The sequence below is a fragment of the Balaenoptera physalus genome (genome assembly GCF_965194825.1).
Source record: "Balaenoptera physalus genome assembly, chromosome: 1".
In the NCBI taxonomy this organism is placed as follows: domain Eukaryota; kingdom Metazoa; phylum Chordata; class Mammalia; order Artiodactyla; family Balaenopteridae; genus Balaenoptera; species Balaenoptera physalus.
Window position 1 is genome coordinate 52,838,805 of NC_138882.1, and position 19,273 is coordinate 52,858,077.

The 19,273-nt window shown below is 34.1% G+C and overlaps 1 protein-coding gene across 4 annotated transcripts in view; it reads right to left on the reverse strand.

Annotated features, from left to right (window-relative positions):
- RASAL2 (RAS protein activator like 2) overlaps nucleotides 1-19,273 on the reverse strand; it is a 403,677-nt gene that overhangs the window by 267,606 nt on the left and 116,798 nt on the right. Inside the window, exon 1 of one of the 4 annotated variants that reach the window (XM_082465091.1) lies at nucleotides 3,592-14,639. The exons of the other annotated variants lie outside the window; for them this stretch is intronic. Within the exon in view, the coding sequence (XP_082321217.1) occupies nucleotides 3,592-4,189 (598 nt within the window). The 5' untranslated portion in view covers nucleotides 4,190-14,639. Of the gene's footprint in view, nucleotides 1-3,591; nucleotides 14,640-19,273 lie in introns of those variants that run through there. 4 annotated transcript variants of the gene reach the window in all.

Here is a 19,273-nt window from a genome sequence, read left to right on the forward strand (position 1 = left end):
ATCTTACGAACTGAGTACTCTATTTTTTTTCTAATTTAGGTACTGACTCCCTAGAATAAGTGAGGAAGTCACTAGTTACTTAATTAAATAATGTGCTGTGTTCCCAGTACCAAGAGCAGTGTCTGTTGATTTAATGTATAAGGTCTTTTTGAATTAGATTTTTTATTAATAAGTTGATTAAATTTGAATGACACTATTAAAAGAAAATTATCTTGAAGAAAAAAAAGTAAAGCTTTCTAATTCCCAAGTTAGGAGGTCTTTAAAAATGTAACAGGGGGAGAGAGGATATTGTTATTACTATGACATTATAGATAAAGACAACATATTAACTGTAACCAGAAAGGAGAACTACATAAGGTATATTTAATTTCTTTTCCTACTTTTTTTTCTTTAAGCTTTCAGTCCTATCTATACCTACTGACAGAGGAAGAAAAATAATTTAGGAATAAAATTGCTTCCCAGTAATTTCTCCTTTTAAGTGTTATACACATGGGATATATATAGTTTACATCCCATGTATATTTATATTTTATAAGTTTCTTCTGAGTTTCACACAGCTAATAAGTGACAGTTATATAGACTATATGGTATTTTGTTGATTTGATATGTCATAATCTGTTTAGTTAATCCTCTTTTATTGGGTGTTTCAATTTATTTCCACTATTGCAAGCATGGTGACACCATTAGACATGGGCCCAAAGCAGTTGGAATTACTTTTAGCTGTAAGAAGCACAAGTTTTATTTTTTATATTGTAGCAGGTGAAGGAATATATACTGTACAGCTGGAGGGTTAAACATAGTACAGTAGTGAAACCTCTGAGCTTTTACCTCTTCAATTGGTTAGTAATCCTGAGTATGATATATTTCATTGCTTTAAGCATGAGATTAACAGTATTCAGCTGTGACACAAGGAATTGTTACTTGTATATGCTCAGAACATATACATGCTCAGAACAAGTTCAGATTCATAGAATTTAAGACTAGCACATTACAATTTATTTATGTTTGGTAATTATAACAAATTCAATGATCAGGTATCCTCTTTCTCTTTCCTATTTTTTTAAAACTATATCCCTATAAGTTCACTTTCTTAATAGAAACAATATCAAATATATACTGAACACTGTAAATCAACTATACTTCAAAAAAAGGAAAAAAAAATTTTGACTGAAAAAAATGAAAACACAACAATACATATATATATATATATATATATATATATATATATATATATATATATATATATATACTAAACAACCGCTATGTGCCAAACACTATTTTAAATGTTTTAAATACATACTATATTATTTAATGCCCCTCATATGCTGCAATTCCTATCAAACAAGAAAAGTAACAAACACTAGTGGGTTTCAAATTTTAAAATATATTGATTTGCTTAAAGACATCTATATTTTAATAATCCCACACTTTGCCATAATACTATAATAGCAACTCTGATAAGAACACGTTCTACTCACACAGCATTTGTGAATAAATGCTACATAAACTATAATTTACATAGTATTTCCAAATTTCATTTATCACTTTGTAAGAAAGAAATTACTATCCCATAAAAGTGTAAAGAGAAATTCAGAGATTAAATTTTAAAAATGAGAATTGGCATAGATGGAAGTAGAATTCAGGTTTCCTGGGTCAATGTATTCTTTCCCCTGTGGGGAATGAGAAATGAAGAAAGGTTTACAACTGCAGAAAGTTCGAAAACCACTTACGTAGCCTCTAGGCTGGGTAGAAGCTACCGCGCAAAGAGAAAAGGAAATCTCTACACAAGAACTAGCTCCAGTCTTTGTATTAAACAGTATATTTCTGCCTTAAGAGCTTGACTGTCCACTAGTGAAGCACTTAGGAGATATCATAGTTACTGCTAAATAAAAACTGCTGATCTGACTGGTAGGAACACTATGTACTGTTCTTTACTTCCTGGACCTGAAATTCCTTATAATAGCACCTTAAACTCTGTTTAAGCCTCCATTTGCATAATTATTACATATGATTAGAATGTATAAGATATTATGAAGTAATAAATATAGAATATTTTATATCACTTTAAGTAGACCATAAATGTGTAAGAAGCAAGGACACATTCTCAGAGCACCTCACACATAAGTGGGCTACCAATAGGTTGGCATAGTTGCTAAAAACTGAAAGTTAACTACAAAAGTCCAAAAACGTTTGTAAATACAAATACCAAAAAAACCCCAAAAACCTATAGCCTTCTTTTATCAAATGTATACATGTTAACCACTGAGAGGCACTGATTCTAAGAATTTCTTTTAAACTCTTTATTTCCTCTGATGCTCCTTTACTTAGATCATCCTATGATCACCTGGCAAGGAAACAGACATACTAGTATCCAAGGAAATGCAACAACCTAGCCTTTCAAAAATTTTAGCAGAATGTTAATAGAGGCACATCAAGAAAGACTTTATTCTTTTGGTAATTATCTATAAGCCAAGGGTAAGAAGAAAACATATTTACTTAATAGTATAATTAAAACTCATCGGGCAAAGGGAAATCTAAGGGAGGACAAGGTTTAGGAGAAATACTGAATTTCTGGCACAAATATATTTGGAAAATTACTCAATTTTTCACTGTTATTATTTTTAAAGAAATTAAATTGTACTCCAATAAGAAAATTATTCAACAATTCCCACAGTTTTAGAAAGAGTTTAAACTTCTGCTGATGTGGTCAATCTCATAATAAAGATAAGATAAAGTTTTCTAACGGTAAGAGCATATCCAAAAGTTTCAGTGTTAAGGTTTTCAAAAACAAAAAACAAACAAACATAGGTCCTAACTCATAATTGGAATACTTCATCAAATAAGATCAATCATTTCCAAGGCAATCAGATAAAAATTTAAGTTCTTTTTGTAGTTTAAAATGCTATCATCAATATAATACTTTTAAAAATTTAAACAAGTCCTAAATGAGCTTTTTTAAATGTTGACGACTCTGTTACCTGAAATGCCTCAAACACGAATTTCTATTTTCTCATCTAAAGAAATATTCAAGATTTGCATCTTCTGCTTCCACATTCAAATTGTGTATTACTATGACATGAGCAAATCAAAAGCCCCACTTATTAAAAGCTATCAATACACTTCAGCTCTAAATAGTTCTCTCTAATAACATTTGTCAATTTTTATGAAGAGATAATAGTAGAAATTCTACCTTTTAATTCTCAACTGTGTCAGGAGAAGATGATTTGATAATTTCTCCCTCTAAATTGCATTTAATGTACAAAAGTAGATCAACGGGATTAAAAAGGGTAAAAGACAAAACAAAACAAATAGTTTTACACAGGCCCCAAAACAGGGTTCAAGAGTATAACATAATAAAAAATTTCTTCTAAATCCATTTTTTACTATTAATTACTATCATTCACTGAGTCTCTAAAGCAGTGTTTATTACTTTCTAAAAATTGTACTAATTAAGTAAATTAGTTTATAACGAGCAAATAGAATGGTTTAAATTATTAATAATGGTTTAATTATTATAAAACACAAATATTAAAATTCCAATAGTCATTAAATCTGAGCCCTCCCTCTTTCCCCTTATTCATCACAATATACCTTCTCTTACTGGCTCATTGGTTGATTCTCCTTTTAGACTCAGCATCCTGGAGAAGCCATTGGAAAGAGTAGAGAAAATGCCACGGATGAAATATCCCTGCTGCTCAGACTCCACTGACCCCACTGAAGTCGGCCACCGTCTAACAAATCTGATACTGCAGCGGTGTTCTGGCTCTGAAAGAGATCTGCTGAATGGAACCCGAAGTGACCGAGTGTTGACCAGGTTCTGCTTCTCCATTGATGTTCCAAGGACCTCATTAGCAGAGGAAGAAACATTATCCCCAACCATCTTTGGCAGGACCTCTTCTTGTGGTTCATCCAAGCCTCCTTTATTATTTTGCAATTGCTCCCTTTTGCCCCCTTTCCACCTAAAGCTAGGATGTGTTTGCCACCGATATGCACCCAGTGGCTTTCCTAGATTGGAAACAGCCTGTTCATTTTTCTTCCTCTTGCTTTTCATTGGACCACACCATGGATAACTCTTTACGCTTGTTCCTATCTCTGAATGTGCATAATCAGGTTCTGACAAAGATCTTCGATAGCTCGGAGGACACGGTGATGTTTGTCTCCTAAAGATGCTCATCTTCCATGACTCCATTTTTTAACAACTTCTCGAAACTTTAAATTTCCACTGCTCTGCAGTCTTTGCAGTCGAACCACACTTGTCCGTGCAGTCCAAAACATTCAACTGCTTAAGCAGCTTTCTTTGTGCGGCTTTGAACCACAGCAGATGTTGCTGCTTAAGAGCTGGTGTCATGTTATTACCCCGTTTTCCCAGATCTCTGAAATTTCAGCAAGCACCCAAAAACCTCCTGTCTGAAGCAAATTATCTTCATAATACAGCAAAAGAAGATCATCTCGCTTCCTGCAGTAGGTTATATTTCTGCACTGAGTTTTCAGGAAATGGTGTTTTTAAAAATTGAGAAGTGAAATAAAGCGATAAAAAACCCACAAACACCTTTATGGACCAATAGCAGTTAAGTGTTCACTATGTGAATGACACTGGGTTAAAAACAGATTGTGAAAGTACTCAAGCTGACATCCACACTTTCCGGAAGAAGAAGAAAAAAATCTGCCTAAAAGCCTGCTCTCTAAGTGACAGCTCTTCAGAATAGTTTTTAAAGTTTGCATTTCAAGAAAATCCTTGCTATTTATACCACAACTTCTCTCAAAGTTAATACTGTTTCTCAACTAATTGGTAAAGTCATATACTGTTTTGTGCAAGTAGGCACTGCAAAGACGAGGAAAAATGGACAAAAGAATGCCAAAATATAAAGCCATTTTTAATGTAAACATACTAGGGAGAATTTTAAAAGCACAAATGGATAAAAAATAAGAAAAGGGATAGAGGATATTTGCTATGAACTATAGCAAAGGAAAAGGAAAGTCTTGAGGCAACATCTTGTGGAAACTGGAACACAGGAAAGTACATACTTAAATGATTTCTAGAAGGGAAAAGTTTGCTTTGAAAATCTAATTGGGATAAATTGTCCGGAAAAATATTCCCTATGTATTTAACCATAGAAATTCCTTTATTCCTCTTTGTGCTATTTACAACTTAAAAAAAAAAAAAGAGCTGACTACCTAAAATTTTGTTAAAGCAAGTACCTTATATTGAACCAAGATCATGAATGCCAAGTTTTTGGCTGGTTAATTTTTTTTTCAACTGTCCGCTCATAAACTCCTGAAAATAGGGGTTTCGAATGGAAAGCCTGACAGACTTTAGACCACCAATAAAAGAGATATAACATGGCAATCAAATCACTTTGCAAGTTGTATAAAAAAATGATGATTTCATGTGGAAAACTAAAAAACCATCCATTTATTTGTAGAATATGTACAATGAAAAACAGTTCTTACACTAAGTCTCTTTCTTATTACTGCCAAATAGTAAAGTTGGTAACATACCTATTCTTTGAAACATACTAAAATGTTCTAGTTATTTCCATTATCATAAAGCAATAATCTCATCTTCATTTGTTTATATAGTCTGTAAATTTATACATTTCTATATTAAGGAAATTTTGAAGAACTTGGCTTTCCCAAAAGCATAATATATCAAACTAGAGCGTATTACAATCATAAAATATTCCCTTGTTTTAAAAAAATAGTTAGAAATGTCAATCTGCATAAAGAGAAAAACAATAAACATTAAGTTCTAATCTCTATTTATGGCACATCACACAATCCACAAAAACTAATCTGTGATGGAAAATAAACCTAAATGTAAAATATAAAATGATAAAGCTTGTAAAAGAAATCACAAGAGAATATTTTTGTGAACTGAAGGTAAGCAAAGATTTCTTAGAATACAAAACGTAATAACCATGATAGGAAAACATTAATAAATATGAATTCATAAAAATCAAAACCTTAATATGTCTAATAAGACATATTAAGAAATCAACAAGCAACCTACAAAATGGGAGAAAATATACACAATACAAACATCTCACAATTTGTACCACAAGATATAAAGAACTCCCACAACTTATTAATAAAATGAAAACCCAATTTTTAAAAATAGGCAAAGAGAGCTGAACAAATCCTTCATAAAGAAAGCTATATGAATGGTCAATAAGCATATGGAAAAAGTACTCAACCTCATTAGGATTTAGAGAAATGCAAATTAAAGCCATAATGAGATATCACTCACATTCACCAAAATGGCTAACACTTAAAGGGCTAATAACACCAGACGTTGGTGAGGATGTGGAGCAACCAGAAATCTCATAATTAGTAATAAAAGTATGAAATGATACAATTGCTATGGAACAAACTTGACAATATTTTTTTACAAAGATAAACATACATCTACCCAATGCACATCAGTTCCACTCACAGGCACTTACTCAAGAAAAATGAAAATATACAAACTTGTACTTCAATCTTCACAGCAGCTTTATTTATGATACCCATAAACTGAAAACCACCCAAATATCCATCACAGTAGAATGGATAAACAAATTGTGATGTTTTCATACAATGGTATACAACTCAGCTATAAAAAGAATAAACTACTACTAACAAAACAATGTGAATGAATACCACAGATATAATGCCAACAAAAGAAACTACACACAAAAGAGCACATACTGTATGATTCCATTTCTACAGAGTTCTAAAACAGGCTAAACTAATCTACAATGGGGGAAAAAAATCAGGAAAGCAGTTGTCAGGGGTGGAGGGCATTACTAACAAGAAAAGGACACCAGGAAGCTTTCTGGGGTGATGGAAACTTTCTAAGTCTTGATATACATGTGAATATGGATGTGTTTATTTGTCAAATTCATCCAACTGTTCCCTTAAGATTTATGCATTTTTCCATAATTAAATTTTACCTTAAAAAACTGTAAATACTATACTCTAGTTAGTAAGTTTACTTATCCAGTGTAATGGGTTAGCAATTCTGAAAGCCCCTTCTGTGTATTTTAGGCTTGAGGAAAGGAGTAAATACATTGAGAGGATAAATGAATGGATGAATGAATACATACATACAGACAGACAGACAGACAGACATACCAATACCGGAACAAACCGATATTATGCAACTCCTGATATGATGAACTGTGAAAGAATAGCTTGTGATTTATTCCTGCCAAAAAAAAAAAAAAAGCATAACCTAAATTTAATCACAAGTAGCATCAGATAACCTTGAATTAAAGAAGATCTACAAAATAACTGTATCCTTTGCTGCAAAAATGTCAAGGTCAAGAAAATCAGAGAAAGGCAATAGAACTGTTGTAAATCAAAGGAGACTAAGGAGAAACAATTAAAAATAACGCCTAATTTTGGATTTGATCCTAAAGTTGGGGGGAGAAGCTATAAAGAACATTATTGGGACAATTGACAAAATTTTAATATGGATTATGGATTAGATAATAGAATCATACCAACATTAAGCTTCCTGATTTTGATTATGAAAGAAAATGTTCTAATTCTTACGAAATTCACACTGAAGTGTTTAGGGATCTAGAGGCATGATGTTTCCACTTTACTCTCAAATGACTCAAGGAAAAAACTATGCATATAAAGGTAGATAAAATATGACCAAAGAAATGGGGCAAACTGTACACAATTATTGAATCTAGGTAAAGGGTATATGGGAGTTTCTTGCACGCTTGCAAATTTTCTATAGGTTTGAAATTTCATCAAAATAAGACATTACACAAGCAAAATTTTTTTAAATTTCAAACTACTTCCTTTGGGTCTGTAAGATATTTTTATTATTAATACTGTAATGGTCCCTATTTCAGAGTATCTTTTGAGTAATACATATAACAAAGTAGTTTCCCAGGTTTCATGAGAGGGAACTTAATCAAGATCACCCTATTAAAATACCTCAGTGAAAAATTAAATTAAAACTATAATTTTGAGAAAAGTTGCACCATAGGAGTAGAACTTGAGCCCCATAATCAACACTGTAAAATTCAGAGACTCAGTGTTAAATGAGAAAATACTTTTACACACTAAATAGGTAAGGTAAAAATAATTGCCATAGTTTCTAAGGAACTACTACAATTCTTCTAACCATAAACTTCCCTATTTAAGGAATATGGAAATGGAAAATATTAAACAGCACAGAAAAACATTCAAGCGAAATCAGAAAGCAAAAGAACTATAGATTGAGGAAGTGACAGTCTCTAAGTAGGAATAATCAAAGTAATGAAGAGATTCATCTCTCTCACAGTTGGCTAAAGGTGGATTTGGCAAATGCTTCAAATTATCTTCTATCATTATGAAAGCCTAATATCATTTATGTTAGTTATTTCTCCAAGTTTTATCTTTTATCTGAATATAAGACAACTTGACACTCTTCGTTTTCTGAATTTTATCAAATATATATAATGAATTTATAATTTTTAAGAAAATATTCACAGGTTTTATAATTTTTAAAATTAGAAACAATGACACTAGTGCCACTGAACTACCACATTCATTATGAATCCTAATATAAAAATTGGCTGCTGATTGAAGTGTCATAACAAGAACATTACTGCCACCTCAAGTATCAACTAATTATTATTAATTTTCTTAATAGTAATTTGTAATACTTAAAGCACAGCTTTAAGAACCACTCTGTTGCTAAGTCAAAAGAAATATCTGAATTCTCTAAATAAACATACAAGTACTTATATTCACACAGAGCCATATTTTAAATTGTTATTGAGTACCTGCCATGTATCAGGCACTGTATTAAGACTAGAGGGGCTTCCCTCATGGTGCAGTGGTTGAGAATTCTCCTGCCAATGCAGGGGACATGGGTTCGATCTCTGGTCAGGTAAGATCCCACATGTTGCGGAGCAACTAAGCCTGTGTGCCACAACTACTGAGGCTGCACTCTAGAGCCCACGAGCCGCAACTCCTGAAGCCCACACGCCTAGAGCCTGTGTTCCGCAACAAGAGAAGCCACCGCACTGAGAAGCCAGTGCACCGCAATGAAGAGTAGTCTCCGTTCGCCACAACTAGAGAAAGCCCGCGTGCAGCAATGAAGACCCAATGCAGCCAAAAATAAATAAATAAATAAATTTATTTAAAAAAAAAAAAAAGACTAGAGGAACAAAAAAGAATAGAACACTGTCCCTGCCCTCTTGGAACTGCCAGTTGACTGTGAAAGGCTGACATTAGGAAGGGGGGGTCTACAGAATGTTAGGGAAGTGATTTGTAAGGGAATTTTTAACGATGTCTAAGGCATAAGGGATGGAACCAATTTCTTTTGAGATTCTCTTAATCTTGAGATTCTATTGTTATACTCAATTCTGCTATAATGTGACATGCATTTCTAAAAATCATCACACTATACCAAATTGAATAATAAAACTTCAAGGCTTATGAGGAAGTGGGGTTGGGAAGCAACGTTCAGAAACAATGACACATAAAAAAAGATAAGAAGCTAATAAAAACTGTAGACCATTTTACACAGGTTAAATAGTTAAGAAACACCTAAGCGCTAAAATAAATACAGCACGCTACGTTGAAAAAACCCTGAAGTTTGCAGTGGGCATCAGAAGGGTTGTAGCTTTTGTGTTTTTGTGAAGTGATGGAAGGAGGGTTATCTAAACTCTGAAGGACAGCTATAACACTTAAGTGGATGGATGTGGCTCATAACAAGTATGGGGAACTGAGGTAGCCGGTAGTTGGTTGAGATGTTTGCCTTTCAGTATTTGCTACAGCACAATGCTTTACTTGGATATAGTTTTCTGTATTCAGCTAACGTTTCTCAAACAAATGGCACATAAGCAAACACAAAATTCATGTAATGCTCAAATTGTTCCCTACTATCAATCATATGGTACAAATCCTCATTTTCAAAACAAGCGTGATATAAAATAAAATTAAATTTAAAGAATTTTTTTAAAACACCTGAAACATGTAATAAAAAATAATAATAAAATAAAATAATTTTATTTTTAAAACACCAAAAACCAAAACAAAACCAAGCATGATAGTAGAACTGACTATATTTTCTCTTTTCCACATAACTGGTATGGTAAAAAAACAGGTAAAAATCAACAGGAGACCTTACCATTGGAAGGCACAATAAAAGCAGAGGGGAAATAGCTCTTATCCTTAGTAAGTTCCACTCTTTAGTTCAAACTTTTCATTTTTTTCTTTTCTTCCTCCTCTCTATATCAGAACAATAAGAACCAAAGGATCAAACTCATGATGTGGGCACAGAGGACGAAGCATAAAAAGATAATGCAACAGATCTGCTTCTAAACTGGTGCTTCTCACATTGTAACATGTAGATGAATCATCACAAGATTGAATTAAAATATAGATCTTGCTTTAGTACATGTGGAAGAGGGTCTGAGATTCTACATTTCTACCCAGCTCCTAGGTGATACCTATGCTGATCCATGGGCCAAATTCTGAATAAAAAACTACAGACAGATTTTTAAATAAAAGGACTAATGGAATTCTCAAGGCTCCCATAAGATTCAGTCAAGTCCACCAAAATAAAAAAAATTGTATTGGGATTGAGGGTAAAGCGAGAACATTTGCCTGAAATATTCTGTGAGAGCATATACATCACGTAGAGACTTAGCTCATGGTAGTGTACTGAGAATCAAATATACAGTAATCCAAACCTCTTCCTTGGAGACAGCAAAGACTACAATATATAAATAAAGCACAATTAAAAACTGAACAATCTTCTGCACTTTATGAACTGCAGCATTTTTTTAATGGAAGGAAGCAAGGGAGGAAGATGCGAATGACCATCTATAGGAGAGTGACAAATAAATCACAGTACAGAACTATGTAAAAACAAACACATATATTAGGTGAGCTACAAAGACACATTTTTTTTAAATTAATTAATTTATTTTTGGCTGTGTTGGGTCTTCGTTTCTGTGCGAGGGCTTTCTCCAGCTGTGGCGAGCGGGGGCCACTCTTCATCGCGGTGCGCGGGCCTCTCAGTGTCGCGGCCTCTCTTGTTGGGGAGCACAGGCTCCAGACGCGCAGGCTCAGTAGTTGTGGCTCACAGGCTTAGTTGCTCCACGGCATGTGGGATCTTCCCAGACCAGGGCTCGAACCCGTGTCCCCTGCATTGGCAGGCAGATTCTTAACCACTGCACCACCAGGGAAGCCCCAAAGACACATTTTTAAAGAGTGATGCCTGTGAGGAGTACAACTGAGAAATCACCTGAGATCCTTAAAGTTTTATTTTTTAATTGTAAGTATATACTATAGTCATAATAGTAAGAAAAAACTTAAACAGAAATTTATGTGGTAAGAGGTCTAAGAGAGAAGGTAGAAAAGCAATATATACTATAAAAAAGTAGATCATGATCCCACTTTTATTGAAGATTATCATTAATACATCAGTATGTACATGGTGGAATATGCACAGAGAGAAAAATCTGTTACTATTTCTTTTAAATATTTTCTTTTTTAACAATAATAAAATCTGTTGTTATTTTTGTTACTACAGGAGATTTTAATTTTTATATTATTAATTTCTGTAATATATGAAATTTTACGAGTGGGTATTTTTATTCCTTTTGAATGCAGAAAATTTAAATTATTAGTATTATTTTTTTTTTTGGCCACACCACACAGCATGTGGGATCTTAGTTCCACGACCAGGGATCGAACCCGCGCCCCCTGCATTGGAAGCGTGGAGGTCTTAACACTGGACCGCCAGGGAAGTCCCTAAATAAATATATTTTTAAATCTACCCAGAGTAAAAATGGAAGCCTTAATGTTAACTCACAGAATCAGAATTAGAGAACAGAGAACTAAACAAGTCATCACAGATTAACTTAACCAACTCTTTCATATAACCAAACAAGATCAGAGAAAAGAACTTGTCCATGACTACTTAGTTAACAGCAAAAAACAAAACAAACAAACAAAAGGAAGAACACAGGTGTATCTTAATTCCCAGTTCAGGATTCCAAAACCTCTTTAAATTAGCATTTTCCAAATTATGATCCACAGAACGTAGCTGAGAAATTTAGGCTTACAGAGCATAATTGTGACATTAAGGCCAGACATTATAGTGTTATTTTGTTTAAATGCTAAAATTCTTTCTTTTTTAAAGGTTAAAATAGGATATCAGTTTCTCATTAAAATGGCTTTTTAAAATTTATTTCAACTAAGGGAAGCAAGCGGAGATGAAAAGGCAAAACTTGAGCTTTCTCAGTTTACAAATACTAGTCTGCCACCACTTCCTTTCTTAAGACACACCTTTTCTATACTGAAATTCTATACTATAAATCCCACATGCTCTTTTATAATAGAAGACATAACACATGCTACAATTAACAAAGAGTTCTGGAGTTCTGTTATCAGAAAATAGAGTACATACCTCTTAGATCGACTCATGAAAAACTTTAAAAACAGGATTAATTTCTATAAACCAGAAGAAGACATCTTTTAAAAATACAAAGTCTTTGTTTATACAAAGCTAAGTAATTAATAACAAAACATCCCCTTCCCATCTCCTATCACTGGAGCACATCTGCTTCCCGATGAAACACTTCCTGTGGCAAAAACTACCTCCCTTCTAAGTAGTAGAACTCAAAGACACACCTGACACGTACACAACTGCTTTTCATTTAAGAGACAAAGATATGTCTAAAAGCACTAAATAAAGATTATTTTTAACAGACAACTGCTGGAATTGATAATCATTTTTTAATAAGAAAACATTTTAAAATGAAAACCAAAACACAGATGACTCCTAATGCCATTATTAAAGTCTCTTTTAAAAAATAAAAACTTCTGCTTTTCCTCTGACCTCTCTAATCACACCTTTTCTGTCTCCTTTGAGGTGCATTCTTCTCTATCTAGTCTCTAAATGTTAGGAGTTCTTCAAATTGGGTCCTAGGCACCCCCTCTCCATATTCTCACCATGCACATCATCATTCACAGTTACCACAGCAACTTATACCTCCAGTTCAGATCTTGTCTCCTTTGAGCAACATACTCATATATTCAATTTGACAATTTGTGGCCTCTCAAACTGAAAATGTATAAAACTTAACCCATGATCTTTCCTTTAAAATCTGGTCTCATTCCAGTGTTGCTTATTCTAATAAAAAGCACCGCATCCACTCCACTGTACAAGCCCCAAGCCTTAGTCCTCTCCCTCTCTTACCATTTAATATCAAATCCATAAGACTCGCTGATTTTCCCTCCTAAGTATTATTTAATCTACTTCTCACCATTTCCTCTAAATCAACCTACTATCATTTCTCACCTAGATTATAACAGCCTCCTAAATTAGTCTACCTACATCTACTACATCCCCTTGTAAACCATCATTCCCACTATAGTCAGAATAATCTTTTCAGAATACAAATTTACTGCATACTGTTTAAAACCTTTCAATTGCTTCCCAATACTCTTATGAAAACAACACAAAACAAACCAAAATTCCTCAATATAGGCTGGTCCCTACCTATCCCACCCCTTCAGCCTCCCTTGAAACCTTTTGGTCCTTCATACTAGCCACTCTCCTTCCCCACCATAGGGCTCTTGCCCATACTGCTCCCTCTACACGGAAGGATCTTTCTCTCCTCATCAATTGCCTACTCATAATTCACATTTCAGTTCAAGTGTTACCACTTCCTAAGGGAGGCCTTTCCTGACCTCCCTGACTAGGTCAAATCTCCTTTTATAGGCCTTTACAGTCCCATGTATCTCCCTATTACAGTAATAGCTATATTTGGATATTTCCTTGTGAGATAATTAATCACTGACTGTTTTACCCACAAAACTATCATTTCCATGCCTGTTTTATTGTCTACAGAGTTCTCAGTGCTTGACATATGATAGGCACTCAATAAATATTTGTTGAATTCATTAATAAAATCTGAGAAAGATCTAAACTAAAAGCACCTAACTTCAGACTAGTAGTAAGAAGGGTCAGTGATCACTATTTGAGTTTAACATTATCTCTGACACCAGGAAGATCACATTAAAATACACAAGATGGGGGAGGGGGACAGGGGAGAGAAGATAGATATACTCCAGGGAGTTGTTTTCCTTGAACCAAGTGGCATTTGTTTCTTCAAGGTTATGGACAGAGAGGAGCATTAACAGAGGAAAATAAAAGAATTCTGTGAAATGAGAAGAGGGCAAAAGGGAGGCAGGAAATATTGCTTTAATTGTTAAGAAATTTTTTTCCAGAAATGTCAATTTAGTTGATGCAGAAACTATTATCTGGCTTTTCTAGGTTTTCTTAAAAATTATTTTTAAGAAAAATTTTGGCATCACTGTTTGCAGAAAATCTTTAAAAAGCATAAAAAGATAACTACAAGCACTCAACAAGTTTTATACATTCTTTAATGAACATATACTTGGAAAATGAACAACATTCTGATAACCTGAAATAAATATCAGCATTGTACATCTCATAAATAACCAAGCAGCTTGTACTAAGGTAGACTTAGCTAAGCACCAAAATTGGGGATGCCAAAGGAAGGAATTGGGAATATTTTATTATTATAAGATACTTGCACTACCTGGGAAACAATATAGTATCATTTGAAAGTGGACTTGGATTAATTGTAAATATATATTGCAAATTCTAGGGCAAACACTTAAAAACTTTTTTAAAAAAGTAAGAAAGAAAAAAATAGAATGATATAAAATAACCAATTAAAATCACAAAAGGCAAAAAAAGTGGAAGACAAATATAGAAACAAAGAACAAGAGCAACAATTAGAAAACAGTAACAAATATAATAGATATTGATCCAACTATATCAAAAATCCCTTTAAACATAAATGGTCTAAATAGTACACCAATTAAAAGATAGAGATTGTCAGCGGGGATCAAAACACAAGGCCCAACTATATGTTGTCTATAAGAAACCTGCTTTAAATACAAAGACACAAATATATTAAAAATAAAGGGATTGAAAAAGATGTACTATGCTAACACATATAACATATAACATGCTAATCAAAAGAAAGCTAAAGTAGCTACAGTAATTTCAAACAGAGCAGAATCCAGAGCAAGGAGAAGAATCAGGGATAGATAAAGGCTTACATAATGATAAAAGAGTCAGTTCCCTAAGAAAATATAAGAATCCTTAATATATATGCATCTAACAGCAGAGTGTCAAACTGCATGAGGTAAAATCTGCAAGGAGAAATAGATGAATCTCCATTATAGCTGGAGATTTCAACCACCCTTCTATGAGAAATGGACAGATCCAGTAGGCAGAAAATCAGTAAGACACAGCTGAACTCAACAGCACCATCAATCAACTGGGTATAATTAATACCTATAGATTACTTCATCCAACAATGGAATACACATTCTTTTCAAACTCACATTCAGCATTCAAAAAGATGGACCACAGTCTGAGCCATAAAACATACCTTAACAAATTTGAAAAACTAGAAATCATACAATGTATGCTCTCAGACCCATGAAGAATAAACTGGAAATCAGTTAACAGAAAGATAGTTGGAAATTTTGAAAATACGTGGAGATTAAACAATACTCAAAGAAGAAATCTCAAGAGAAATTTTTTTAAAATTTTGAACTAAATGGAAATGAAAATAAGACATCAAAGTTTGTGGGATGTAACAAAGAAGTACCTAGAGGGAAACTGAATGCATATATTAGTAAAGAAGAAAGATCTAAAATCAATAACCTAAGCTTCCACCTAGGATAACAGAAAAAGAAGAGGAAATTAAATCCAAATTGGTTATGTCTAAATATAATTCTTATTGCAACAGTGAAACTCAAATATTTCAAAATTATTCTATTTAAAGGTTTATGTAAGAGTCTAAATCAGACATATCACCCTCAGCATGACTCAAAAAAATAAAATGATAAAGACAGTAGATGAGGTAGGAGAGACTACCTTTCAAAGAGGTCTAGTTCCAGGAAGAAAGGTAACCTTGAGCTACGCCAATCCTAGCACTAGGGAGAGCCTCCACCAAGTTGTACTGTTCTGACAGGAGTTGGAAAACCTGAAGTATTTGGTCCCTGGAAATACAGGATTGTCAGATTATCCCTGTATTCATTGAGCTGAAATTCCTAAATCTCAAAGGGCCTTTAACAAGCAGTATTGACATTAATCAACTAAACGTAAAAGATTCCTCCCATACTTTGCATCTGTGTTTGAAAGTACAGCGACATCATTAGGCAAATAAGGAATTAGTGATGACAACCATATACTCAATAAATTCTATTGAGATATAGTCTGGGTAATGGAAAGAAGCCCAAGCTCCTCTTCATCAGACTCTGCCTTTATCATCAGTGAACCAACCACCTTCTGGAACGAGAACAAAGGAGCTGATACTCTGGATCAAAATAATGAAAATTCCATCAAAAATGAGAAGCCTGGCTAGATGGTCACTTTCCAAGTCTGATCTCATTTTCTCATTTAGTTCATACGGGAATTTTATAAAATCTCATGCATTTCATAAAAGCCAACACCTATTTGATGCCCTACATGAGATTATTCCTCAGGCTTCTCTTTTACATAGGTCTGTATTATTACTATAATTATCCTAGGATTTACATCCAGAAATTTACCACATCACTCTTAAGTGGTATAGTTCACAACTAGTAGCAATGTTCTACAACTGTTTGTCAATATAAATATCAACATAATTCCTACACTTAAATAAAATCTCAATTTCCTAAGCTTTTTAAATTACAATTATATAGTTATTGTCAACATTTTTTTCTGTCAGCTAAAAATCAACCCTTTTCCATTTTTTTTATTCCTATTCTTTCATGGTATGTTTCATACTTAAAAAACAAAACAAAACAAAAAACCAAAAACTCAAGCTACATCACTCAAACTGTATCTTACCTATAAGTGTGATGGGCCATCACCTCTTAATGGCAGCCATACAGACCTCAAGCATGTGAGTAATAATGTTAAATATCTTTATTTCTCCTAGTCATCCTTTCCCTCAGACTATTAGCAACCAACAAGGATATGCAGTTCTTGGGGAGTTTTGGGGAGAATGTATACATTGGCTGAGGTGCTTTGCTGTGCACCTGAAACTATCACAATATCGTTAATCGGCTATACTCCGATATAAAATAAAAAGTTAAAAAAATAATAATAAACATAAAAATTACCACACACACACACACACACACACACACACACACACACACACACAGATATGCAGTTCTTCAAATGCCCTACTTGGGATTATTTATTATACTGCTGCCATATCCTAGTACCAGTTCCTATATGTGCTAATTGGCATGAGCCATTTAGTAGGTCAAAGAATTCACATAAAAGAACCATACAGACAGCAATCTGAAAATGCTATGTTTATATTTGTTTAGTTATTTCAACTTATTATATGGTTCACCATATTATTTGTTGGGTGAGTTCTTTTGTAATTCACTCATTCGACAAACACTTTCTGAATGCCTACTACCTTATGATGAACTGAACTAGTTGAACATGTACTCTGCCAGTTTTTGGTGACCTCCAAAATTTTACAGGGACTTTTAGACATACTTTTCCAAACTGTAGATCATCTCAACATGTAATAGGATCCTAGAATTCTACAAGTTAAAACTTTAGAAACTATATAATGTACTTCTTCACTTTATAGTTCATTATGAATACCAAGTGAGAAAGATTTTACAATACTGCTCAGGTCAAAACATTCATTCAATTACTTCAACAGACATTTTTAAGGCACATATTGTATTCTCAGAGTTCGGCTAAGGAATGGGCATAAGTTACAATGCATTCTATATCCCCTCAATGACCTTGGAGTCTACTAAGGAGAAACAGACATGGACACTAATAACTGCTAAGATAGGTTGGTTACTCCAAAAGTATTAACTACATATGGAATATAATAGGGACAAAATGGAAACCATAGTCTACTCTGTGGAAAATGAGGTGATAGGAGAATACATGAAGAAAGTTCTACAGAAAAAAACAACAATTTTTCCAGGTTTTAAAGGATGAGAAGTTCTTCAGGTCAAGGGGATAGTGTTTGAGGGTAGAAGAAAGGCACTCCTGGCAAAGAGAAAAGTACTGGCAAAGATACAAAGACATAAAATATTTCAGGCAAAGATTAGCATACAGAGTACAAAGAGAAAGGCAATGGGAGACAATACTACTGTAGAGGTAGGCCAAGGGAGGACTAGTGAGACTCTTTTTTGGTAAAGAATTTGGTCTTGGGCTTCCCTGGTGGCGCAGTGGTTGAGAATCTGCCTGCCAATGCAGGGGACATGGGTTCGAGCCCTGGCCTGGGAAGATTCCACATGCCACGGAGCAACTGGGCCCGTGAGCCACAATTACTGAGCCTGCGCGTCTGGAGCCTGTGCTCCGCAACAAGAGAGGCCGCGATAGTGAGAGGCCCGTGCACTGCGATGAAGAGTGGCCCCCGCTTGCCACAACTAGAGAAAGCCCTCGCCCAGAAACGAAGACCCAACACAGCCATAAATAAATAAAATAAACAAATACTTTAAAAAAAAAAAAAAAGGAATTTGGTCTTCATCTTATAAATAATGAGAGCAACTAAAAAAGTTTAAGTGAGCTAGTAATGTGATTGTGTTTGGGTTTTTTTACAAAGCTACTTCTGGTAATGGTCAGGAAGTTAGATGGCAAGGGACACGGCTCAATGGAGGGAGACCAGCTAGGATATAATTGGAAGTAAAATAATGAGAACCTGAACTGAAACAACTGGGTTAATGATCCCATTCCTGGTTCCAAGACCTACCAAAGATTTCATGTTATCAAACAACTAACCATGGTGAGGAAGTACCTGAATGAGACAACAATCCAGAGGAGTAAGCCTGGCACTGGAAGCAGTTCCTACTTGAAAGCCTTTGCTACCAAAAAGAGGTCCTGAGAAACTGAGCTATGTTGTTAATAGGCAAAGGGTCTAAAGAGGTAAAAAGTCAGAGACCAGGGAAAGACAGGGTTGGAAACCCAGGTTACTAATCCCCTTCTCTTTAGCCCACTTTGGACTGGGACTCCAAAGAGTCACCCTAGGACTAAAGTGAATTACAAGTAAACCAGATTTGTAAAGAGCTTGGCTTTTACTCTTTTAGGTTAGCTCATCAAAAATCTCAAGAATTGAAATTGGATATGATTATTCCAGTTTGTTAGAACCTTTAGTGTTTGGCAGGAAATAATAAAAATCTTACTGAGAGAAATACAACATTATCCCAAGCCTCAAATTATTTCTAGAAATAAATTTTCAAATAGGTCCACTATTGT